Source organism: Muntiacus reevesi, chromosome 2, assembly GCF_963930625.1.
Source record: "Muntiacus reevesi chromosome 2, mMunRee1.1, whole genome shotgun sequence".
NCBI lineage: Eukaryota > Metazoa > Chordata > Mammalia > Artiodactyla > Cervidae > Muntiacus > Muntiacus reevesi.
In genome coordinates this window covers 17,960,761-17,978,696 of record NC_089250.1, presented here as the reverse complement: position 1 = coordinate 17,978,696, position 17,936 = coordinate 17,960,761, and the positions used below count along the sequence as shown (strand labels likewise).

General features: G+C 38.9%; 1 protein-coding gene across 11 annotated transcripts in view; it reads left to right on the top strand.

Annotated features, from left to right (window-relative positions):
- Nucleotides 1-17,524, top strand: part of CREM (cAMP responsive element modulator) — a 64,717-nt gene extending 47,193 nt beyond the window's left edge. For 3 of the 11 annotated variants that reach the window (XM_065921033.1, XM_065921031.1, XM_065921034.1), the window contains 2 exons: nucleotides 12,602-12,758; nucleotides 16,619-17,181. In XM_065921033.1, coding sequence (XP_065777105.1) covers nucleotides 12,602-12,758; nucleotides 16,619-16,763 — 302 coding nt within the window. In that variant the 3' untranslated portion in view covers nucleotides 16,764-17,181. Of the gene's footprint in view, nucleotides 1-4,275; nucleotides 4,425-4,885; nucleotides 5,166-8,782; nucleotides 8,819-12,601; nucleotides 12,759-16,618 lie in introns of those variants that run through there. The other 8 variants (XM_065921036.1, XM_065921035.1, XM_065921039.1 and 5 more) reach the window with 8 other exon arrangements.
- Nucleotides 17,525-17,936: the final 412 nt, after the last annotated feature.

The window sequence follows — 17,936 nt, the reverse complement described above, 5'->3', positions numbered from 1 at the left end:
ACCTTACACATAACATTTTTGTTAATTTCAGGTGTACAACATAATGATCCTACATTTGTATAGTCACAGTTAGTGATCGCCATGATAAGGCTATTTATTGTAACATACTTAACCGTGTATAGTTGCAGACTCTTTTTGTGTGTGCTGAGGACTTTTAAAGACTTATTCTTAGTACCTTTCAAATATACAACACAATATTAGTAACTCTAGTCACCAATGTACTTTACATTCCTGGAACTTACTTTATAACTAGAATTTGTACCTTTTGACATCCCCTTCACCCTTTTTTGCTCTCCCCCATTCCCCATCTTCGGCATCCACCAGTCTGTTCTCTTTGTCTGTGAGTTTGAGTTTTGTTTGTTTAAATTTCACATATAAGTGACATCATACAGCGTTTGTCTTTCTCTGTCTGACTGATTTTACTTAGCATAATGCTCTTCTCAGGGTCCATCTATGCTGTCACAAATGGCAGAATTTCCTTCTTTTTTCATAGTTGATTAAAATTACATTTTATATATACATATACCACATCTTCTTTAATTATTTATCTGTTGATAGACACTTAGATTGTTTCCATGTTTTGGCTATTGTAAATATTGCTGCAGTGAACATGAGGGTGTAGATGTCTTTTTGAGTTAGTATTTTTATTTTCTTCAGATAAATATGCAGAAGTAGGATTACTGGATCATAGGGTAGTTTGATTTTTGATTTTTTGAGGACCCTCCATAGTGTTTTCCATAGTGGCTGCACCACTTTATATTCCTGCCAAACAGAGCATAAGTTATTCAGATCTTAACTTCTTTTAGTAGTTTAAAATTTTCCCCATGGGGGGGGGGTCCTCTTATACTCTAAACAGTGTTCAATTCTTAAATACTTGATGGGGTTGGGTTTTTGTTTTTGCTATTGGGAGTGGTAGCTCTTTGTTACATTTTCTGGTTGCTGGTATAGAGACATAACTGGTTTTTTTTAAGTTTATCTTTTATCTATGAATCTTGCTAAAACTCTAATTACTTCTACTGCTAATAATATTCTGACTCTTGGTGAATCTCCCTGCGATCCTACATGAATGTTTATATCAAACACAAATAAGATGTAAATAAATATTCCTCTTGTTCTTTCCCCTTGTCTTTACTTTTATCTTCTCCTTCTCCATCTGAAAAATAATGGTGGCCAGGGGTTCTACTTCTTCCTTAAACACAGCAGGGTCCGTGGGCATTCTTGTCTTACTCTCTATCCACCTTCCACCCTGTCAGCCCCTTGAAAGGTCACAGCAGTTTCTCTGTGAGTCTCTGTCCTCATTTTTTTTTCCCCACACTATGCCACATAATGCTTTTGAATGCAAAGTGTTCCTGTACAACAGAATTTTATAAATGACTACTTCTTAAACAGCTTTCTAAACCCCAGGGGTCTGGCAGTGTTGCATACTTTTATTTCTAAACAGTTTGGATCAAAATTTAATAATAATACAAATGCATTCTGGATCATCATAGGAACTACACCTGTGCTCCTGTAATTAAGCTGATTACCTGTACGTTTTTTATTTTGCTTGTGTTAGACAGAACGAGTACTAGTTGTATTGTCTCTGGCGTCATCTTGATGGCCCCTCCCTCTGCAGTATTTAGCACTGCTGACCCCTGCTTCCTTCACTTCCTGGGTAACCCCGCCCCTCTTCTGGTCCCCTCGGCCCAGCTCCCTGGTGGTTGTGATGGTGCTCAGGCTGCATCCTGGGCCCTCTTCCGCCTGGCCTGAGTGCTTTCTCTGGATGACCTCATCCCTGCTCCCGTCTCACATCTGTTGACGCCTGAAGTCCAAAACCCCACGTTAATTTTTCCCACCCCACTTCCCCTTCTGTCACCCTATTTCATTCAGTAACTGTCCATCCGATTACTTCATGCAGAATCCTGGGTGTCACCTGTCACTCTCCCGCTCCGTCTTCATCCCTCCTTCTTGCTAAAGAGCCCATCTCTTCATTCCTCCCCACCTCCACTCCACAGTCCTCTTTCCCGACCTCTGTGATCCCCGGCCACTGCCCGGTGGCTGCCCTGAAGCTGGCAGCTATGGAGCAGTACCCTGAGTTTCTTCCTCATGCCAGAAGCAGCAGCTCCTTTGTTGGCCTGGTGTTTTGGGAATTGCTCCTGAAAGTTTAGCTAGGCTCCCTTTATTCATCCTTCCCAGTGATTCTGGTAGCTACTAATATTTCTTAGAAACAAAAGTCTCTGTCTCCAGCATTTCCTATTTCCCATTCTGCTCTCCCTTCTGCAGTTCAGAGTGGTGTTTGTAAAATTTTCAAGTGTGTAATCACGTCAGCCTCTTCTGCTCCAAACCCTTCTGTGAATGCCTGTTACTTGTTAGACAGAATCAGAATCCCTAACAAAGCTTGATCCAGGCTTTCCTTCCTTACTGGACTTCTCCCTGCACTTCCTCTTTTGTGCAGTTCCTTTCATTTCCTGTTCTGTGCCATGCGCCCTCTCCCCTCTAGGGCCCTCACCTAGAGCCATGCCCCCTGGCAGGAGCACTTCCCCCGTCACTTCATGCTGGGAAACAGTCTCCTAGGCAGCCTTTCCCAACCTTCCACATCTGGCTGCTGGGACCCCTGACACCCCTGACGTGCGATAAATGTTCAATAACCATTTACTGTACAAAAGCAAAATAGTCTCCCTCTGCAAAAATGTGACTAACTAGTTCCATGTGCTGATTAACCAAGTTTATCTAGTCCAGGAGATTTATTAAAACTGTACCAATAGCAGTAGTCAGCCAAGCAACCAACCCTCCTTCCTTTCCTTCCTCTACTCTTTTTTAAAAATATATTTATATTTATTTACTCGCCTCCTCTGAGTCTTAGCTGTGGCATCCAGGATCTAGTTAGTTCCCTGACCAGGGATCGAACCTAGGCCCCCTGTACTGGGAGTCTTAGCCACTGGACCACCAAGGAAGTACCCTCTTTTTTTTACACGAATAGGTTTGAGCACCCAAGTGCCAATTTAAAGAAATATTGATATTAAAATCAATGTGAACTTTCTCAAATTTGAAATAAAATTGGTCAGCAGTCTTGAACCTAAGCCCTCAGGCGTGGCTGGGATGGAAGAGTCCCTCATGGACTTTCCATTGGTCTCCAGACTTTCTTCCTTAGTCAGGATGTCTTTAGTTTATGTACTTCAGAGAATTACTAGAAACATGGATCCTTCATCATGTTTTGCCTCCCAAGTGTCTGAATGTGAAGTCTCTGCCTTACTAGAAGTACTTCATTGAATAAAGCAAGAAGGAGGTAGTGGAATGAATACCCTTCCACTGATGTAACATTGAATTGAATCCTAGTCCAGTCCTAGAGGGAATGGACTTTGTAAGCCCACTGATAAGGATACAAGATCAGCGACAGATCATTTATGTTTGTGCAGTAGAGATGTATATAATTTTCTTCCCCAAGGCTGTAGTCTGTTTTTCTGTTGAACATGTGCCTGTCTTTTGTCTAACTTTGTAATAGTTAAATTTCCAGCAGTGATCCAACTCTTCATGTACTGAACCTTTAAGTGATCCAAATAAAACTGGATGTATTTTTTAAATGTATGAATAGTAATTGTGATTTATTTATGAGTTTTTTAAACCACAAAATTCTTTTCAAGGGATTTTAATTGAGTAAAATAGCATATTAGATAGAGCCACATGAAATTGCTATTTTTATGGGCCAAAAAGGTTAACTATCAGCCAATTCATATGTTTCAATCTAATTTTTCTGGAAGAATGTTATATAATACTTGCTACTTTTGGCAGAGTGAATTTTTAAAATTTCAGTATGTATTTCCTTCAAGTGAAATTAGCAAATTCTGTGTCATCCTAGGAACAGCTGGATTTTACCATATTGTAGCAAATAAAAATTTATTAAGTCAACTAAGGTGGCTGGGTATTCCTTACCTGGTGAGTTTAGAAGCGTCAGTAAAATACACAGCATTTTTCTGGGCTGATTGTCAATTTTTTTTTAATCAGTAAGTGCTTTTTATCTTTTTATGAGTTATGAAAAATATTTAAGGTTTATGCCTACTTTGCTTGCTTAGAGACATTGGACATAACAATAATTAAAAGTAGCCCCATAAAAAACAACCAGGTAACTTTTAATGCTAATGAGATGGGGTTTTTTGTTTGTTTGTTTTGCCAGAGCCCAACTCGATTTTTATGTAAAAATGAGGAACTAGAACACTGAGATGATTTATTACAGGAAGGGTTTTAATAGGGTTTGGTTTCAGTGAGCTCGTGTGTGACAAAGCAAATTGATGGCAGTGATAGGCTAGTGATGTCATTGTGATGTCAGTACCCCTACTCACCCCGCACGGGCTTGCTGGTTTGGAACACTTTTTGTGAACCCGCGGCAGGGGAAGCTAGGCGGTGCTGTATGCAGAAGCCCATCATGGCTGTAACTGGGGATGAAACAGGTAAGAATTTTAAAGAGGGGTTTACATTCTGCAGAATTTTTTTTAAGTTTAGAACAATTATTTAGGGACCTCTTGAGTGTTTCCCAAAGTATCAACTTTCTAGTAGCTGAGAAAAAATCGTTTCTTCTAATCTGTAACCATATCTGCTCGGCACCCTGTGAAGGCATCTGAGTGTAGTTGCTTCTTCGCTCAGTACTGAGCTGCTTCCTTAGCCAAAGCGGTAATCCGCCGCCCGCCCCCACCCCACGCCCCTCTCTTTTTCTCTCTCCCCATTTGCTCTACTGAAATACGCTGTTGATTCATCTGCAACCTGTTGCAGATCCAGTGCAGCTGCGAGTGAAACACACATTCTGTTCGAGTTGTAAAAAAAAAAAAAAAAAGTCAAAGTCAGCTTCCGATTTTTTTCACGCTGTGTTCAAATGTAGCTGCAAAACAGAATAAGGAACCCAGCGCGTCAAGGGTGTTGGTAAGCCTGCCGTTCCTTCCGTCCTGTGGAAAACGGTCTGCTGCTCCGCTCACCGGGTTCAGAGGGCCGACGTCATTACATTTCCTGGAATCGGTGCAGCGGGGAGTGGAAAGTTAAACTGCAGGCGAGCTGCACGCTGACGTCAGTCCGAGTCACGCCGTAATTGACTCAGTTCTTTCCGCTCGGCCGCGCGCAGGTGGGGGCGGCCACCCTCCCCGACGGCGCCCTTAGCTCCCCGCAGGTCCCGTAAGCCTTGCTTTCACCTTGCGCCCCAGGTAAGTGTGTGCCCGGCGGGGCCAAGCGGCCTGCGCAGGTGCCTGGGGACCGAGCGCCCGCTCGCGCTCGGCCCAGGGAGTGCACGTCTTTGATTGGCCGCCCCCCACCTACCCCACCCCCACCTTCACTTCTTCCCGGGGGTTGATGCTCTTAGTTACTGGTAATGCTTGTGATTTAGTGACTTGCAGTTGAGTGCCAGGCCCGTACTAAACTTGCAGTCGAATTTCTTAAGAAAGGATGACTGTAAACACCTTTTAGCTGTTCACTTGGTGGATCTCGCTCTCTCCCCGAAGGGAACATTCCATTGTCTTGAGCAAGTAAAGCCTGTGTTAAATTGTTTTTCCCAAAGAAGTTTTTGTGAGATTTTGGAGGTGCTACATATTACAGAAGCCCTCGGATGACAGACTTACTGTAAGAGATAGATAGACTTAATCTCAAACAGTCCATGTCATATGATTTTAGGACCAAAAGCATTTTTGTGCATGCATTTATTTTCTAAAAATCATTAGTTGGTGCGTATCTTTCTTTACTAAGCCTTTAATTCCAATGTTAATGTCCAAACATGAGAAACAAATTATAGCAAAAAATAAAATTAAATCATTGGAAAATACCTAGAATATATTTAAATGCTAAATTTTAAAGTAAAATGTGCATACATTTTTAACCATTGCTTGTAAATAAGAGAACATTTATGTTTACAGAGTGAACATACTACTATCCTGTGAGAAAAGATTTTTTTCTCACAGTTTTGTCCACAGTGCTTATACCTGATTTACCCATTCCAATTTAAAATTTTCAGAATGCTGAAATTTTTAAAATATCAAATGTTTTTCACAAGACCTCACTGTGTCTTCAGAAATCATTATTTTTGGAAATCTGGTCAGTTCTCACAGAATCAGTTCTATTTAAAATGCTATTTGAGAATGAAAAGCGTATTTTATTTGCTTTTTTGAGGAGCTCCCAAAACACAGGATTTAAGGGTTCTTTTGAAGGCAGTAGTACAGGTTTGGGCTCCACCTTTGGACTTCCAGTTTCATCCCCTCTCCATCCGGATTTCGAAGGGAGTAGATGGAGCTGGATCTTTGACTTGCCAACTTTTTGACCATGTGTGCTAAGTCTCTTCAGTCGTGTCCGACTCTTTGTGACCCCGTGGACTGTGGCCCACCAAGCTCCTCCATCCGTGGGATTCTCCAGGCAAGAAGACTGGAGTGGGCTGCTACTCCTTTCTCCAGGGGATCGTCCCCACCCAATTTTGACCATGATGCACATTTTACATCATGCTGCAGTAGACTTTATGTCTGTGTGTGTTTATATAAAACAGGTACATTTATATAAAACCAGTTTCAAAAATAGTGCTTATGCTCTGTGATATACTGTGTATTCTATTCTTTTTTTAATGTTGTTCTTGACCCATGAATCTAATGAATTACTTATGGTCTACAACTTATAGTTTGAAAAGCTTATCTAGACCAAAATCAGGCTCCAGAATAATGACTGGCCTGGGAAAGGTTTTAGGAGGATTTGCTTATAGGATCATGGAATTGAATGTGAGAGTGAATATCCATGTAGTTTATAGAATTATATTATTGTTTCTGTTGGTTATACTTTTTTTTTGTTGTTGTTGGTTATACTTTAAATTTTTATCAGAAATAGTTTTTGTCATGGTATTCAGCCTGAATTTCTGAACTGTTAAAAAGTTACAACTTATTCAAATTTGGAAAATAGTATCTTAATATTTGATGCATGAGAATAAGGATACATTTCACCTTTGTGAAAAGGGGCTGCTGGAAAAGGTTTTTGTTTGGAGATTTTCACATGAAAAATGTCTTGGATCCAAATGATCCAAAAATGTTTTGGATCAGGTTGTAATTGCGTGGAAGGTATACAGAAACTGCCATTGTGTTATTTCCCCACTATTTTTGAAAAAATATTTTAATGAAATACAATTTTGGATGCTTGTTTCACTTTGGTCAGTTGTATGTGCCTATATGAATATGTTGCCTAATAAAATAATTATGATGATACTTTGCATTTATGTAAACTTAAAAAAAATCACTGTTACAAACAAACAAATACAAATGTGGCGAGTGCTATAAGAAAGCTGGCAGATCATGAGAGACCACGAGAAGCAGGTAACAAGGTTAAGGGGTCAGGAAAGTCCCCACTGAGGAAACCACGTTTAAATAGGTGAGAGGAGAAGCACTTCCACGCCTTATCGCGCTAGACTGCTGCTGCTGTTACTCTTACTCGCATCTAGCTGAACAGGGATCAGAGTGGGTGAAGCTCTTCTTGCTCACAGAGTTAGCAAGCGATGAACCTGTTTGGATTTTCAGACTCCTTGTTGGGTCTTGTTCATACCATATCACATTGCTTTTTTCTAGAATATTTACTATTACTCTCCTAGGATGATATAGTATATATATGCTATTGTATAGAACTTTAAATTTTGACATTCATAATTTCATCTTTTACATACACTTTTTTTTTTGTCACTTGAAGAATTTTACTTAATAAACAATTCAGAAAGGTCCCTTATGGGTAACTTAAAATAAAAAATAGTACTGGCTCAATTTACGGGGTCTGTGTGTTACAGTAATTATGAAAAATTTGAAAGTGTTCAGTATTTAGTTACATTTACATAGGATTTCATTTACCTGGGAAAAGTGGGGGGCAGTGGAGGAGGGGATGTTTTGGATGGTGTCAGACACCAGGCGAGGACAAGCCTGGTCTGGACATTTTGAGTCCTGGTGTGGTGGCAGGGAGGAAGAGGGCCACAACGGAAAAATGAGGATGTTGTTGGTTTGCTGGAGCCAGGGCAAGCAACCCGTGCTAACCAGTATGAATGCTAAGTCACCTCCATTGCTTGCATTTCTCCAGTGTGTGTAGGATTAGCCACATAGAACAACATGACACATGAAGGTAGGAGCTGTGTGTAGGAAAAAAGATCTTTATTCAGTTAATGTGCTCAGAGAACTCAATAAACAAATGAGCAAATTATATCACCATCATTAGGGGTGTTGATAAATCGTTTCACTTTGGAAGTTATCAAGCTAGCCATTTGGCTGGGTTTCCTCTTTTCTTTGTTAGGAAGAAACAAGCACCTTTGACTTCTGGGATTTTCAGTTTTCTTAATAGCAGGCTGATGAGATTGTACCATTAGTTTATTTGTGATTCTCCACCTTTGAGGTTCTCTTTTAAATGATTATACACCTTAAGAAGGATGTTTTCTATTATTGTTTAATAATTTATTCTCTAAGGGGATAGAATATATAGTATAAATTTTTATAGTAGAAATTTTAAAAGTTTTTAAGAGGCATATTTTTAAAAAAGCACAATAAGGAATAAGAGCCACACATTTCAACCATTTCTATTACCCAAGTTTGTTAGAAGGGAAACTCTAGGGGGAAATATATTTATGGTTGTATATGCCTTTGAACTAATATACAGTATAAGCATAATCTGGAATATTGTCTTTCAGAACTTAAGGAAGGGAAGAGGAAGGGAACTAACATTTGCTGAAAACCTACCATGTGCCAGGCACTGTGCTAGACACTTTGACATACATTACAGGGTTTATTGTGAGTATTAAATGAGACCATGTATCCCCATTTTACAGATGAGGAAACTGAACTTGCCCCAAGTCACATGGCTGGTAAGTGGCAGAGCTGACTAGAACCCAAACTCCAAGCCCCATGCTTTTTCTGCTGTTCCGTGTTTAAAGCTTGCGAAGAGAGGTATGAAGTTACTGACCAGAAGTGAGAGTTCTAGGAATTTTCTTTCTCATGAAATATTGATACTAAACCTAAACATTTCTTTTTTTTTCATGTCAGGAGTTAGATGGTTGGAATGACACTATAAGTAGAACTTCTCTCCTTCTAAAATGCCATGTTAGATGACTACTATCTAAGGGAAGACTGAAGAAATAATGCCTTTTATCAAGAAGTCTGAAAAAACACATGGCGCCTTATCGGGCTTTCCATGGCTTAGTGTTAAAGACTTAGCTATAATAACAATAGCTAATTATGGTCTTATAATCATAATATTGCTTACTTTAGACATTCTAAATGACAGTGGACTTTTGCAAAACCCCAGGAAGTTCAAATTTTACTCCATGTGGTGCACATGTAAACTCACCAGGCACTCATAATATCAAAGACTGAGCTAGATTCTAGGGGATACCAAGGTAAAAAAAGATGTCCCTGACCTGTCTTTAAAGTTTGCAGCCTTAGAATAAAATTAGTATATCAATATCTTGTTCTTGTTTTTCTTTGATCATGAGTTTAAAGCCCCCACAGATGGTCTACTTATTTTCAGAAATAATGTGTACAGTGAAATTCTGGAATAAAAAATAATTTGGGCACTTTTAGTAGTTAGAAGGAACAGGAATTGACTTTTGTAAGAATCCATGGATCAGAGTGTGACACCGAAGAGTGTAATAGGTTTCTTTGAACTGTGATCCTCAGCATCTAACCTGCTTTAAATTACCACTGAATCACTTCATTGAAAACTAAAGCTAAGACAAAAACTTTTTGATAACTTGTTTCAAAAACAGAACTTTTTGAGGTTTGGATTTCCTTAAAACAAAAGATTCTCTTTGCCCATATCTTATTAACATGCTTAGTAACAAGATCATGTTTCAATATGTGGAATTCATCCTTTGATCCTTATTCAGTAACCATTAGACATTAGAATAGCACCATCATATAGATTATTAGGGATATTATGGGAATTGATGCTAATTCCTACTAATTTATGTTGATTCCTATTTCTGGCTTGAACTAATGCACTGCAGGGTGATTTTTTGTTGAAGGAGATAGAATGAATATATTCTAGGTCTGAAAAATTGTAATGAAACCTAGTTTTGTTAGCGAATAATCTAGAAATAATACATCCAAATACAAAATTCCTTTCCAAGATATCATTTTAAAGCTGTATGTATTCCTGAGCTGTTGCTCAAAATGTTTTAAGAATACTTCTTTAAAAAGTGCCACTCTTCTTCATGGTGCCAAGTTTGGCCCTTGGAGGGTAGTTTCAGCTTTTGGAAACAGGCACAAGTTTAGAACCATTTCTGGCTTTAAGACCAGTGAATGAACTTTATTTTTTCACCTGCAAAATATTCCTCCCCCTACCCCTTTTCCTTTAAAAAAAAAATGGATACTCTTTAACTTTTGTATATCACATAACCAGTCTGCTCTAACTTACAGTACCAAGAATAGCAGATATACACAAAACCAGAGCAAGCATCCTGAACCCCTCTGTACCTTGCTGTTAATTTTTATTGCACTCTTTGTGAGCAGTGTTTGGCCAGAACAACCCTAGACCAAGGTCTGCATCCTTGCCGCCTGCAAATGTCAGCACAGCGACGACACATGAACTTCTCATTCGTCACAGGCCATTGTTCCAATTTTAGAAAGCCTCTGTCGCCTCCAGCTGTTCCATTGTTTAACCTTTATTAACCCATAACCACCTTCCCCTGATGTGAGTGCGGAGAAAGGAGACAACTGTGTTCTGTGCACCATTCTAGTTGCCCTGGCAATATGGTTTGAAGTTTTTCTAAAAAATCTTTAGGAAGTGAACAGTTTACAACTGATTTTTTAAAATAATCTTCTTAAATAATTTCAAAATATTTCAAAATTTTCTGCGACATAATACATCTGTGTATACAGTGTTTTAAATAGTCACAAAAGTAAATTTAGGATTTTTCCCAAGTTTACTAATATTAAATTTTGCTAGTGATTGTTATATCTATCGCAGTTACTGTTTATCATGATTGTTTATTAAATTATATACAGAAGGGAGAAATTTTTTTTTTATACAGAAGGGAGAAATATACAAGTGGTGGTTTTGTTAATCTTACAAAGTCCTTGTTATCTTCGCTTAAAGTCATATTTTTATTCTTTCACCTAATTCTCAAGCCCTAGAGGGAAAAAAATCCTGGTATATATCCAAAAGAAGCACATAGATCATTTTTGATGAACCTTTTAAACTGGCTGGCTATTTTCAGTGATAATATTCCACTTTAGTGAAAAAGTCTGTCTCCTTTTGGGGTAAAATTTTGTTTCTTACTCAATGGGTATAGTACATTTCAATGACATAGTGATGATGCCTTTCATATTTTGATTGGCACTAGGTTCAGACCAATTTTTATAGAACTTGATAACTTTTTAAACCTTTCTTGCATTTAGCTTTGAAAGACCATGCATTTTGCAATATTTCATCAAAATGTCAAATTAACTATGGACCATTCATTCTCAAAGTTGAAAAAAATGTTTCATGACTTAAATCCATTTGTCCTTTCTAGGAAGCTGTGTTTATAGCAGTGGATAGACAAATTTTGAAATCAGGACACTTTGAGGACTTTTAGTATTCAGTCTGAATACTAAATATTTAAATTTATCATTTAGCTATGATTATACTATAATTGGAAAATGTGTTTTAAAAAATGATTGTTTAGAAATGTGTTATTCTCCCAAGGAACCTAGGAAAGACAAAAATTGTTATTCCGAAGAGAAACCAGTTTTAAGTAGAGCCTTTCTGTTTCTTATTTTGTTCTTGTTTTTAAACTGAAAGTACAGTAAGCTAGTATTTTCCTTCCAGCAGCCCAGTCAGTCATCATCTGTTAATAACACTTGCAGTTAAAGATTTTCAGGAACTGTTTCAGGTATGATGTAGGCTATGGGAAAATCTCTTCACTGGGCTATTCAGAGGATACAGATGTTCTGCTTAAGTAAAATTCTTGCAGTGGTGTGCTAGGGCCAGCTCCCACTGGTTTGCTGGTACCAATGATTACATTTTCAGGATTTTTATGAACTGATTGCAAAAACAGCCATCAGTAAAAATTAGATGTATTGATAATATACATATGCTTAACAAATAAATTACATTAAAACACACTTAAAACTCATCCTTTCTAATGATTATATCCATGATCTTGAGGTTATTTACATCTGTTTTGTCTTCATGGTGTGCCCCTTACTATAATATGTCTTTCCACCTCTACATCTTGTGAAGTCACACTGGTAGCTTGAAACTGGCCATGGTGAGAGTGTTCACATCCTGGGATTTGATAAACACTACAGACCAGGGCTTTTTTTTCCCTCCTGGAGAGCTTGCGATTAAATATGTATTAGCACACCACTGATTTTAGGCTAAATGAACTATTAATTCAAAAGTCTCCCTACTTTAGCCTTTGATTTAAAAAAAAAAAAAAACTTTCTAAAAAGTATTAGACCATCCTGAGTATCATTGTTCCAAATGCTCATGGGATCTTTCATACCTAAGATTTCTATAATGCCCTGAACAGTCATCTTAAACGTTAGCAAGATCACCTCTCACAACATGTAAAAAGAATGTTGTTATTTCCAGGTCAACTTTATATAAAATATATCAAGCGGGAAATTATTTATATGACTTGTGCCATTTTGTTTCATTGCAGCCGCCACTGGCGACATGCCGACTTACCAGATCCGAGCTCCAACTACTGCTTTGCCACAGGGAGTGGTGATGGCTGCCTCCCCCGGAAGCCTGCACAGTCCCCAGCAGCTAGCAGAGGAAGCAACACGCAAACGGGAGCTGAGGCTGATGAAAAACAGGTAAGGCGTTTTCACTAGAAACTGCGGCCACCTAGGGGACATAACATTCACTACTTGTCCTCAGCTTTTTCTCCCAAGTTACGTGTTCTGTGGCATTTTGTGTAGACTCCTGCTCTGCTTGTGCTCATAGGTAAGTTTTCTAATCAGAGTTCCAGCCATGAAACTTTCATCAACTGAGGTACATCCCCCTGTGTTGTAGGGTAATATCTAAATGATACATTAAATTTTTTTAATGATAGCAGAAGGACTTTATTACAAATAAAGATTCACTTTATACTTGGTATTTACTTTGTGAAATAGGTGATAAGTAATTTTTAGCTTCTTAGCAACTATACTCAATAAAAATTAATTTAATCATTATTTTTAAAAATTATCATTATTTAATTTGTCAGTTAGTACGGTCAATATAATTATCATTATTATGAAATAAGACATTCAGATACAATGAAAACCTTAGAAAATGGTTCAATGATGACAATGAAGTACTTCTATACTTTATACAAAAAGGCTGAAATAAAATAATTGCCTGACTTGTTTGTTTTTATCTATTTATTTTTAATTGGAGAATAATTGTTTTACAATATTGTGTTGGTTTCTGCCATACATCTGCATGAATCAGCCATACGCATACATGTGTCCCCTTCCTCTTGAACCTTCTTCCCACCTCCCATCCCATCCTACCCCATCCCACCCCTCTGACTTGTTAAATAAAGATCCTGTTAAAAAAAAAACAACTTCTTTGGAAGTGCAGTGTCTTATCCACTGGGCCACCAGGGGAGTCACTGTAAAACAACTTCTTTATGAACAAAATAAATTTGAGTGTGAGTTCAGAATTTTCTAAGTCTTTTACATGTAGTTTTCTACCAATTTTGTAACTTTGTTTTTTTCTCTATTATACCAAACTACAGTCTATTCTGAAAAATTCTAGCTGAGTGCAGGGATAAAGCAAGAGGAAGAATTAAAATTACTCACAGCCCCACCATGTAGAGACACCTCCTGTAGTACATATACTTCTAGCTCCCTCTCTTATTTTCTCACATGTTCTTGCATATTTCCTGGGCTAGAAATAACTGAGACAGTCCCTAGGTGCGAGGAATTCTGAGAAGGGTCTATTTTAGCTTCCATATTTCAGTTTCAGAGCAGAACAAGAGAAAAGCAGATGACAAATGACTGTTCGGTTGCTCAGTGTCTGTTGAGCAAGTTTTCAATGCTTGTTTCTACCATTTCTTTAACTTGCAGGCACATAGCTTTCACATGAGAATAGTCTAGTTATTCTCCTTACTTTTCATGGGCTTCCCTGGTGACTCAGACCATAAAGAATCTGCCTGAAATGCAGACCTGGGTTTGATCCCTGGGTCAGGAAGATACTCTGGAGAAGGGAATAGTTACCCACTCCAGTATTCATGCCTGAGAAACCCCATGGACAGAGGAGCCTTGTGGGCTATAGTCCCATGGGGTTGCAGAGTCAGACATGACTGAGCGCGCGCGCGCGCGCACACACACACACACACACACACACACACACACACACACACACACACACACACACACACACACACACACACACACACACACACACACACACACACACACTTTCTCCTTACTTTACAGATGAGCAGCTGAGGTTCAGAGAGGTCAGGTAACAAGCTGGCTAAGATCACACAGCCCAAACTGCATGGAACCTGGAACTGCATTCAGGTTGTCTTTATCCAGAGCCCACACAGCACTAACAGTGAGGTCACCTGCAAGAGACCTCTGCACATGTAGTTGTGTGGCCTTACAGAAAGAATTAAAACTACTCATAGCCCCTCCACGGAGAGACGTATAGGACTGACTTATTCATGTAAAAGACCTGTTACACGTTCTCTCTTTAAAAAGACTAAATTCTTTGGCTGGCATTCATAATAGATACTTAATTGTATTTCTACCAATCCCACGATGGTTTTTATTTTTTTAACAAGCTTATCAGCTTTTCCTCTTTGCTGTGTATTTCTTCTCCATGCCAAGGATATCTTCAGACAAATGCAAGACCTGAAAGCTGAGCTAACTATTAATAGAAGAAACAGGTGTTTTCCGTAGCTGAGACAACTTAGGAATGTACCACCTACTGGTATGACCATCCAGAGTGTTGTGCCTAGAACATTTTGACTCTGGTAACACGCAGGCAGACACATGAAACACGAAGTATGGATATTTCACTAGAAATAGTTCACCTTGGTAAATAAAACTTGAAAAATTAGACATCCTACAACACTGCTCTTCAATATTTAAAATTTAACTTCATGGTAACTTGTTTCATAAAATGACTATCTTCCTTCAAGATCTAGAATTTCATGATTTAATCATGAAAAGCTTGGTGTTCAGAAATGTATTTTCATTTCTTTGTGAAAGAGTTGAATTATGTTCTCAAACTGCCAGGTGTGATTGGAGTTATTCTTGACTTTGCCATGTGAATCATTTAGATTAACTTAATCTGTGTTTATCAGATTGGGCTCACTTTTACACTGTTAATTTTTCTGTTAATCAGTTGAGAAGTCTGAGAACATCTTAAATTCACAGGGCGACGGCATTGTTCTCAGCTAGGCAGTAAGGCTTGATCTCCTCCTGCAGTTCATTGGGATTTCCAGGTCTCTCTTCTGCTGACCCTGCTGACCCTTACTTCCCACAGAAAAAACACAGATAACCAGTTGTTAGTGAGCGTCAACTACCCCCAAACATAAAACAGAATCGGCCAAGTGTGTTGCACATGTCAGTCCTAGTTCAGCATTGTAGCAAAGGTAACTGGCATTACAGTAGCTGGTAATTAGACATTCAAAGCAACTTTTGTTTATATATTTGAATTATCTGTTTCAACGTAGGCTTTTTGATACGATGTGTACCTGAAAGGCAGTTCTTCTCAAAGGAATGCTCCAAAATAAAGCTGTGATCAAAGGGTATCTTCTGCAGAGGAGTTAAATGATGTGGTTGCCACCTCCTCCCTCTCTGAAAAAAAAAAAGGAGAGAAAATGTTGGCTGTGTCCATTGTTTTTTGGTGGGGTTATGCATGAAAGTGACTAACTCGGCTCATGGGTTCATTTGTGTGTGTTGCTTTGGCTGCTGGTCTGGTCTTCTTTGGGTGTGTCTGCACTGCTTTCAGTCCTGGTTTGCAGATGAATGTCTCATGTCCTTTCCATGATTTCTGTCATGGCATTCTCATATTTCCAGGTTTAAGTTGTCTGAATTACTGAGGGTTGTATTCTGTACCCTCTCTCCTCTCCCTTAATTTTCAAAAGCCGAGTCCCTTTAATTTTGGTTTATGAAAATGTGCATGACCAGTTATTCTTATCCGTGTTGTTTTTCCAGCCAATAAATTATTGCTTGCCATCCCAATTGATCTTGTCTTAACTGAGATTTAGTCTTGAAGAATGAAAACCTCCCATACTGAGGTTTAAGGTTGCTGAGGATTAATTTTTCTAATCATTTTTGATCAAAGTTAACTTGTGATGGAACATGTGGCTTTTGGTGGACAAAGATAGTTAAGAGAATTGAACAGATCTGTAATTTTTTTTTTTTTTTTTGGTAGAAAGTCATGTGGAGATGTGTTCCTATCGTTTTGGTTACTGAGAACCTTTCTGGCCCCTGTGACCATGGGCCGTGTGCCCTAAGGAAACACCTGTACCACAGATGCTGGGCCAGTTGTCGCTCTGCCATCGCTCGTGCTGGCCGAGGGTGACCACGCGCCCAGGCACGTGCTTGGTCACAACTGTCGTGCGGCTCTGTCCAGACCTGACCGAGGACCGCCTAGCGGTTGAGCCCGGGGGGCCGCTCTGGACTGCGCTGAGAGGTTGTTCCCCTTGTCACTTGCCTTGTGTTGGTTCCAGGGAAGCTGCCCGGGAGTGTCGCAGGAAGAAGAAAGAATATGTCAAGTGTCTTGAAAACCGCGTGGCTGTGCTTGAAAACCAAAACAAGACCCTCATTGAGGAACTCAAGGCCCTCAAAGATCTTTATTGCCATAAAGCAGAGTAACTGTCTTTGGCTCGGACCTTGTTTGCTCTGAACTCTAATCAAGGCAGGAGGTGCAGCCATGCTACTAATTGCCATGCGGAATGACTTGTGGAAGGGACCCCAGTGACCCTTGAGAACCCAGTTTGGCTTTAGTGTTTGAAATTGAATGAGACCTCTTGGCCCAGGATGGGGAACGCAACCATGATCACACTTCCCAAGCCTCCTTCAGCCTCCTTGTCAGTAGCGTGCATGCAAAAAAATGTTTTGTTTGCCCTTTTGCTTTCTATTTTCTTTCAGGGAAGCTGCTAAAGAATGTCGACGTCGAAAGAAAGAATATGTCAAGTGTCTGGAGAGTCGAGTCGCGGTGCTGGAAGTTCAAAACAAGAAGCTTATAGAGGAACTGGAAACCTTGAAAGACATTTGCTCTCCCAAAACAGATTAGTAGTAATATTTAACTATGAACTGATTACAACCTGTACAGTTGCTTTTGAAGGCAATACAATATATAGCCGGCAAGAATTATGGCTGTTTTTTTCTCCTTTGTATCATTCAGCGTATTTTCTAATCTCTAACATTCCCAAACTGCTTCACTGTATGTAGTTAACTCTTAGCTGTAACTTCAATTTTTTTTAAAAGAGACAAACTGTAAAAAAAAGTCTGTAACAGATTCTTAAAATGCAATATTTGTAAGACTTTTTCCAATGCCACATATTTGCAGTTCCCAATCTCTGTGTCATGAATAGTGTCCTATGCAATAAAAATTTTTTGCAGATCTTTAAAAATCATTTTAGGAAAGGGTGATCAAAGATAAATGCATCCAGCAGTACAATAAAAATAAACCACAAAAAAATACCTCAGGAGAGAATGGAAAGAAAGAAGGAATGGAAAGAATCTAGTGACATGCCTATGTGAAAATAATACCCTATAAATGAATTTATGGCATTTGCAGATTTTTATATTGGTTGCTTTGTAAAGAAAATACTGTATTGCTGTCCTTGAATGCCAGAGTTGACAACAGTTTTTAATAGAACCATGTTGGTTACACTTTGTAGTGTTTGGTGCTCTTTTAACTATCCGAACATTGACTACAGTTTTTACTCTATGGTGTAATATAAAAGATCTTGCAGAAGTCTTTAGTGTCGGTTTGCTCTTAAGGTGATGAAAGGTGACATATATTTTAATACCTGTGCCGAG